The sequence below is a fragment of the Gigantopelta aegis genome, chromosome 10 (genome assembly GCF_016097555.1).
Source record: "Gigantopelta aegis isolate Gae_Host chromosome 10, Gae_host_genome, whole genome shotgun sequence".
NCBI lineage: Eukaryota > Metazoa > Mollusca > Gastropoda > Neomphalida > Peltospiridae > Gigantopelta > Gigantopelta aegis.
The window spans coordinates 33,405,014-33,413,767 of record NC_054708.1 but is presented as its reverse complement, the minus strand read 5'-3'; the positions used below and the strand labels follow the sequence as shown (position 1 = coordinate 33,413,767).

General features: G+C 36.8%; 1 protein-coding gene and 1 long non-coding RNA gene across 2 annotated transcripts; one reads left to right on the top strand and one right to left on the bottom strand.

Annotated features, from left to right (window-relative positions):
• Nucleotides 1–547: 547 nt before the first annotated feature.
• LOC121384569 lies at nt 548–1,734 on the top strand. Its single transcript, XM_041515024.1, has one exon. The coding sequence runs from the start codon at nt 725–727 to the stop codon at nt 1,277–1,279; it is 555 nt and encodes a 184-aa protein (XP_041370958.1). The 5' UTR covers nt 548–724; the 3' UTR covers nt 1,280–1,734.
• Nucleotides 1,735–3,953: 2,219 nt separating this feature from the next.
• LOC121383474 lies at nt 3,954–6,398 on the bottom strand. The gene is made up of 2 exons (XR_005959301.1): nt 6,292–6,398; nt 3,954–5,757 (listed from the first exon to the last, which is right to left on the bottom strand). It is a non-coding gene; the product is annotated as an uncharacterized LOC121383474 (long non-coding RNA).
• Nucleotides 6,399–8,754: the final 2,356 nt, after the last annotated feature.

The following is an 8,754-nucleotide window of genomic DNA, read 5'->3' as shown; positions in this document are numbered from 1 at the left end:
CCGGGGAGGTCGGTATTCTACGGGAGTCGGCTGCGAACGATGTACTTACCAGCTTTATGTCCTATGGCTTAGCCTAACACGTCACCACCGAGGCCGGTTAGTATATAACTCTCTGCCTTAAGATTTTACTACCACTAATATTTTTTTTCTAGCCATTTTTAAAATATGGAGAAATGTGTTTAAGTAAATAAACAAATAATAACATTACAGGTACAAGTACATATATCATATGTACGTACTTGCTTATATGTATATGTATACAATAATATGTATGTGTTCGGTTGTATATTTATTTGTATAACAGCTGGGTTTGAAGTGGGAGTACTAAAATGGAAAATAACATATTCAACCCTCTAAATACGAAACAGTGTATCGTATTTAAATAGCCAGGAAGCCCTTGCAACAAATCTATTCTTTACCATTGTAAGCAGATTAATTACTTTATCCAACAGAGATTAGCGATATGTGTTATGGCACAATGCAATCGTATCCACAGGGTTTGATAATACCCCGCGTTGGCCCACAGTTGGTCGGGTAATATGGACAATACACACGTGTACTTGTGCAGCAATAGTCCTTGGTAGTCGTACAAAGAAACACACTATGTGCATTTTCTGATTGACTGCACTTGCATTACTTTGCAAAGTAGGCTACTCGACAGAACAACCTTTATTTTATCGTTTTATAAAACAGCTGTGTACATACACAGTTTAATTTCTCAGACATGGATTCCAGAAGTGATACAGTGAAATCCGACGTTCTCGAGGATGGACCCGATATTAATTTTGAGACCACATCAGAAATTCCACGAAACGCGAACGCAGATTCGGAGGCGCCTGCGACAGATACGGAACCAGATGCAGAACACCCACCAGAGCACGAGGAAACTGCCAAAGATTCGAAAGACCAAGAAAAACAAATTGGAGACGCTTCCAACGAGCAGGTCCCTCAGTCGCAAAATGTCAAGACTGCAGATCCACTGAGGATTCCTGCATCGCATCCGGTCCATTCTCTCCAACGCGGACAGACGTCTTCCCTGAATCGTCTGGCCATTTTTGCAAGTTCACAAAACAAGCTGCCCACCAGCAGACTGAAGATTATTCTGGACAGGGTGGCCAGACCCACCCTGTCCAGTGGTTCCAAGCGGTCACAGTGGTACAAGAACGAACAGTATGTCGATATGAACAGCTTTTCATGGAAGAATTTGTCATTGTATGTCGACTATCAAAGACAAATATGGACGGACATCGGAACTTTAAAAAGTACGAACAAAAAGTGATGACTCAAATGTTTGAGGAAGTGTTATTCCAGTTTCGTATGCATTTTTTTAAATCTCGTCCCACCAATTCTGTTTTGTGTTGTATTTATTTGATAAATGTGTACTTTGCCATTGGTATGTATATTGATTAGCAATGTAAGTGCACTGTTATTTATATTTGTATATATATTTATATTATATAATGTTGGCATTCCGTGACATGATATACGTTATGGATGTATTACTTTTACATCAGTATTTTAGAAACGTATGACTTTTATTTGAAGTGGGCGGGAGTCTATTGCCCTAAATTTATTTATTATGTTTGAATACCTTGCATGTTAATACTTAACTGAAAATGCCAATAGTTTATATATTGTTTTTAATTTGTAATTTAATGATCTTCCTTGCGTTAAAATATTTCATTATTGTAAATATACTTAGTTACTTTTATCGATAAACAAATGACAATCATACTGCTTTATTTTGGTATTCTTTTGTTAAAACTTAAAGTAACATTTTAAAAGATTATGAGAGAGAGAGAGAGAGAGAGAGAGAGAGAGAGAGAGAGAGAGAGAGAGAGAGAGAGAGAGAGAGAGAGAGAGAGAGAGAGAGAGAGAGAGAGAGAGAGAGAGAAAGAGATATTTAGCACAGCTGGTAGAGCGCCCTGTCTGAGTTGGATTGGTAGTAGAGTCGAACCTCATCGGCGGATCCATTATGTGTGCCCCACGACTATTATATCAACGGTAATGGTATGCGCTTCCCTGGAAAGTGCATGCAAAAGATACCTGCTGGTAATGGAAAAATACAGCGGATTTCTCTCGATAATTATGTTTCAGAATTTCCAAATGTTTGACATCTAACAGTCGATGATTAATTAATCATTGATGTGCACTGTCGTCTGTTTGCGTGAAAAGGAAACCTATGAAATGGCGTGCAACTCAATAGTGAAAATGTCAAAGCTCATATAAAACATATTTAATTAAATGTATTATGTTTAAAAGAAATTCTGTGAATAATATAGTTAAAACAACCATAACAAATTACAATTACATTGTAAAGATTAAATATCATTTTAATAGAGGGATGAAGACAAAATGCTGGAACAGACAAGGTAGGCAGTTCTACTTGGATTGTTACTAATAATCGATAATGTACAGCCAGACCGTGGCTGTTTCTTCAGTTGTCTTCATCCTCGTATTGAAATGTAGAAATAACCCATGCAATTTGATGGTAATTTGTTTTATTTACATTGTGATATGTTTTGCAAAAATCTGTTATGCGAAGTGGTATGGGTTTAATATAAACAAAAAAAAATAATAATAGGCCGAATTTACACGGCCTGTTTTTCTTAAACGCAAGCGTTTAACAGTGGCGGATCCAGGAATTTTAGCGGGGGGTGGGGGGGCCAGTTTTGAGTCTTACCCTGCCAGTACATCGCCACGCCAGTCGCGCATCAAAACCTCATAATCGAAAAATCGTTGGTCACGAGCAGGGGGGGGGAGGAGGTCCAGACCCCCTCGACACCCCCCTGGATCCGCATCTGTTTAAGCATTGTCAATATATGTAGTTACACGCGTGTAAGTCTAAAACAGGCAACAAACTTTAATTTCATCCTTTCAATATATTGATGATCATCCCAAGAAGCATTCAAAGATTTGCCCATCACAGTTAGAAATAAAGGAAACTACGGGTAATATAAACTCTGAATCTGATTAAAATCAGCTCCACTGGTTAATAACTGATAGACGAGCAGAGCTGACTTCATTCAGATTGTATAAACTCAGAGATTCAGAACGACATTGGCCTTCGTGTACATCAAAAAGGGATGTCTTCAGCTTTCCAACAGTCAGCGTTCCCTTCATGTCGAGCAACATTCCTTCTGCTCCAGCTTTTGGTGTCTTATATTTCGCAACTTCTGAGATACCCAAGGGCATGCTCATCATATGCCGATTTTAAAGACCGTCATATCGTTCTGGTAGAAAAGTTGTGCTATATTAAGATATGACGCATCATTGACTAAAACGATGTCTGACCTTGTACTTGCCTTTTCATCTATTTGGCTGTAAGCCGTGCTCATGGCGGGAGCCATCGGTTGGGCAGGATATGCTTACCTTTCGCGAACACCTGATACCATCACTGTTTTACTACAATTCATGAGTGCATGCCACCACAGCTGTATAAATGCCAATGATCTCTATCCTGTGCAAGTTTAGGTTTTCTAAGCTAGTCTTGGGAGTGGCAGTCTTCCTAACAGTGGCAATCCTCCCTGATGAGCACCTGATAGTGTCATTCAAATTTGTAAATTCTTACATACGTATTCATCGGTTCCCTTTTTACGCAAACGGATTACTAATATAGTGATGTCGTTAAACAAAACAAACGTAAACTGTGTGTGTGTGCGCGCGCGCACGCGTGCGTGCATGCGTGCGTGCATATATACATACATACATGTACATACACACATACATACAATCGGTGCCACAGGTTCGAGTCCCATTATCGGAATGGGACAATGTGTGAGGCCAGAAAGGATTTAATTATCCCCTGCGCCAGTACGTTAATATCTATATGTATAACAGTCAGCCTCGACATACATACAATATATAGATATTCATACATCAATGCATGCATACATACATACATACATACATACATACATACATACATATAAAATAAATAAACCAACAACCAAAAAGGTGTATTCTTTACATATTCAACATGATTTACAACATAGCCAAGTGCTATTAAAATACAGGAGATAAAAAACTTAAGTTAACGTTCACAGAAGACAAAAACCAGGCTAACATAAATTGACGGCTATATTTGATAGGAGTCGTTTACCTTCTACACACATACGTACATATATACATACATACATGTAAAATAAATAAACCAACAACTAAAAAGATGTATACTTTACATACTCAACATGATTTACAACATAGCCAAGTGCTATCAAAATACAAAAGATAAAAAATTAAGTTAACGTTCGCAGAAGACAAAACCCAGGCTAACATAAATTGACGGCTATATTTGATAGGAGTCATTTACCTTCTACACACATACGTACATATATACATACATACATGTAAAATAAATAAACCAACAACTAAAAAGGTGTATACTTTACATACTCAACATGATTTACAACATAGCCAAGTGCTATCAAAATACAAAAGATAAAAAATTAAGTTAACGTTCACAGAAGACAAAAACCCAGGCTAACATAAATTGACGGCTATATTTTATAGGAGTCATTTACCTCCTACACACATACGTTATAGGTAGTAAAGCACGTACATGAACAGAACCTGCAGCTTGGTATACAACTGATCAATGACGTCACATCAAATCAAAACTATGCACCCACTTCCCTTCCCCCGAAATATTTAATAATATAAAGTTCACGTTCTGCGCTTCAAACACGCACGAAACATTTGCCCCCTACCAGTTAAAGCACTAGTACTGTTACATCTTTTGTAGGAACAGTTCCTGCCTCCTTTTACATCAAAGATGATACTAATGTACTCCGTGTACAATTTCATGTTGTTCCAGTTGTAAGAGTTCATGTCTATGTAGGGGTCACTTCGCACAACATGTTTTCGCATAGTGGTGAACGTTGGTCGACTTACACGATCGACTATTTCATCAACCAGATCACCATGCCGATCAATTCGCGCCTGCCGTCTGTTTATCTCCTCGGTGGAAAGGTTTTTGCTAATTTTATGATACGAATTCTTTTTGGTTTGGGCCGATTCTGAATAATAATAAGATGGATAAATCGGCGCAGAACTGACTCGTATCAGCCTGTGGTTAGACACATTCGGCATCCGAAATTCCACACAGCCTATTGGACGATTCATAGTAATATTAGTATTTACTTTGAATCTTTTTCAACGGTGTAAAGAAAGTATGGGAGGTCGCGTCTAGTTGGTGACGTCACAACGTTTTTTCTTGTTTGTTTTCTTACTTCGGCTCAAATAGGTCTACACAAATGCCAAGTCGTCTTTTGTTTTTGTCATAAATCAGATGCAATATCAGTCGCTGCTTTCAATATTTCGATCTCCTTTCTTCAACCATCACAAACTTTTATATAAAAACAAAATTAAAATGACAAACGAAGAGGGAATATAAAAATAGCTGTAGCCTAGGCCCAGTCTCTGTTAACTTGGCATAAGGGGCAACATAGGGTCTAGGCCTAATTAACTATACTGAGAACTGTGCATTTCTCTTGCAGACGTGTCGATAAGTCACAGGATAATTATTTATTAGCACTTGTTTTTGCTAACGACAAGAAAACTAGTTACTTTAAGCCCCGCGTGTTTCTTCTTCAATCATTCAACATTTGTTGGTAGGTTTATATCGTCACATCACATGCAAAACGCCACTTTTATGATTTTTATCCATGAAAGAAAATAAAATAGATTATTGTTATCTGGTGCATCTTCGTTCACTGGTGACACGAGGAGACTTTTCTATTATGCTCTTCCGCTCAACTGCAAATAAAAACCAGAAACACACCAAAATATAACTTTATATTATCCAGATGAATGGAGATAAATAGGCCTACATGTGCCTATACACTTAAATCATGTATTGCACCAGTACAATTTAACGTTCCAAATAAACCAAAGTTCGTTTGGTAATAGGCCTACCTGATCAAAACATAATGTTGCATGCTGTAACCTTGTCCGTAAATTACAACAATCCGCTTACCGTGTTTAGTTGGCATCAAACATGATTTCAAGGTTTAGGCCAAACAAAGAAACTTAAACCTATGTGTTTCTTGTCACTACCTTTTTCGTTTACTTTTGTTGTTGTTAATAATAATAGTATTATTACTACTACAATTAAAGATAAATGAATGAAAAAACAAATACAAATTAAAACGCTAACATAGGATATAGCCTTTTGGTCAATTCCCAAATCGCTTACAAGTCAAGTATGACGGTAATAAATAATTTTTAAACCAAATAAAACATAATTTAAAACTCTAAAAAAGAAGAAAAATCAAGAATAAAAAATTTTACCTTCTAAATCTTACCATTTTAAACAAAACAAAACTAATTACAATTCAATCCTCAAAGCTTGCTCTTTTTTTTTAAAGACTAAGTAGCTATAGTACTATATAGCCTACAGCTCATAGCTGTAGTGAGGATATCAAAGGTTATCTAATGTTATTTCCCCTGCAATTGATACTGCCAGATGACTCGTGATAAATACTTATCGACAATCTCAATTAATATATGCATACAAATATATTAAGCGGGTTCATAGCCACTGACAATACCTAAAAGTTCGTAGCGTGCAGACATTGTGCGGTTCGTATTTCACAGACCATACGATTATAACAAATCGCAAACAATGGAAGGAAGGAAGGAAGGAAATGGTTTATTTAACGACGCACTCAACACATTTTATTTACGGTTATATGGCGTCGGACATATGGTTAAGGACCACACAGATATTGAGGGAGGAAACCCGCTGTCGCTATTTCATGGGCTATTCTTTTTGATTAGCAGCAAAGGATATTTTATATGCACCATCCCATAGACAGAATAGCACATACCACGGTCCCACTGTCGGACATCGATCGCAAACAATGGCGGCTTTAGAGGAGTTTTGGAACAAAATTATATCCAAAATCGTCAACACATTTACATATATAGCGTCAGAGGCTCGCCTGATACGTGATCGATCTAAGACCGATCCCCCTCAGCAGGCTCATTGCCAATGGGCTATTTCACAATCTAATTAAAATTAGCTCCACTATTACATGTGGATCTAAAGACAGCCAGTTGGAGCTCATGTCCACCAATCAAAACCTTACTTGCAGAATCCTGCCAGTGATTTAAAACTAACAACACTGCGTAGTCCCCAATGTCCAGGTAACATTTCGTCTGTAAATAATAATTTAAATATTGACCAATCACAATTCGCCTTTTATAACGTTATTTGGAGCATACAAATTCTAAAAATATCGGGCGAGTCTATTTTAGTGGCCGCAGTACAGCGAACCATACCAATACGTACGGGGTGGGTTATCAGTCTTCAATTTTACATTAAAAATTATTTATTTATTTATAAAATAAAATAAAACTAAATCAGTCTTCAGTTTTACATTACAAATTATTTATTTTATAATATAAAACATGTTTTAAGGCATTCGTAATTCACACGAAACATGTCGTATACCCTCAGGATAATTCGGAATGTTTTCAAATTATTTTTAAATCACTGGCAGGATTCTGCAAGTAAGGTTTTGATTGGTGGACATGAGTTTCAACTGGCTGTCTTTAGATCCACATGTAATAGTGGAGCTAATTTTAATTAGATTGGCTATTTCACGTCCAAGCCAGTGCTCCACAACTGGTATAACATTATGAGATGCTGATTGTAAAAAATCCCGTGCTGCTAAAAATCAGAAAGAGTAGGCCATTGCGTGGCGGCAGCGTGTTTCCTCTCTCATTTCGAATGAAAGGTCAACTGGACATGAGCTCCAACGGAGCTCGTTTTGTTGTGTGCGTGTGTGTGGGTGCGTGCGTCGGTGCGTGCGTACAAGTGTATGTAAATTAAGTATCTAAATTTGAACATACATTGACCAGCAATGACCAAAGAAAAATTAACAAACATTTTAAAATTTTAATCCATCCCTGACCATGCAAACACCTAAAACAATGAATGAATGAATGAATGAATGAATGAATGAATGCTTATCGATACCTCAGCACACACACAAAACCAAATCGAGTATTGGGTGTCAAACAAAGATATGTGATAATCAACATCAATTCAAATTCCAAAATTATTAATAAAAATAGTGTAGACAGCTATAAAATAATCATATTTATGAAAGACACAATGAAGTATATTAATATTAAATATGAAAAAAACAAAAATAAACGCTATGGTCACTCCATGAAAACTGGTAAACAATCCGATATTGCACCGATTTATCAATTAAAAAACAAAAAATATATTTGAAAATATTATCAAAGGTGTTTATTAATACTAAATTTTTCAAGTGATACTAAATATGTACTGTATTCGCCACTTTCAAAGAAACCCATGAGAAACCTCTGCACAGAGTACATCAGCCGAAAACATTAAATAAACACGGGCGTAGGAAGGTGCCAAATGTTAATGTTAATCACAACGGGCCAGTCTTAAAACAACAACAATAACAATACAAAAAGACCCCCTCCAACCCCCCCCCCCCCCGAACCCCCCCCAAAAAAAACCCCTCAAAAAACCAAACAAAACAATAACAAACAAACAAAAAAACCCAAACCAAACAACAAACAAACCCAAAAAACACTACAAACCCCAAAACACACCCACCCCAACAACAACAATAAAGAAAAAGAAAAAAAGAAAGACCCCAAAAAACAAACAAACAAAAAACCCAACACCCACACCCACTGTGTTGGATATGTTATATTTACATGTATAAGTTTTTCTATAATTTTTACATCAAGTTAGCCAACGCAGTT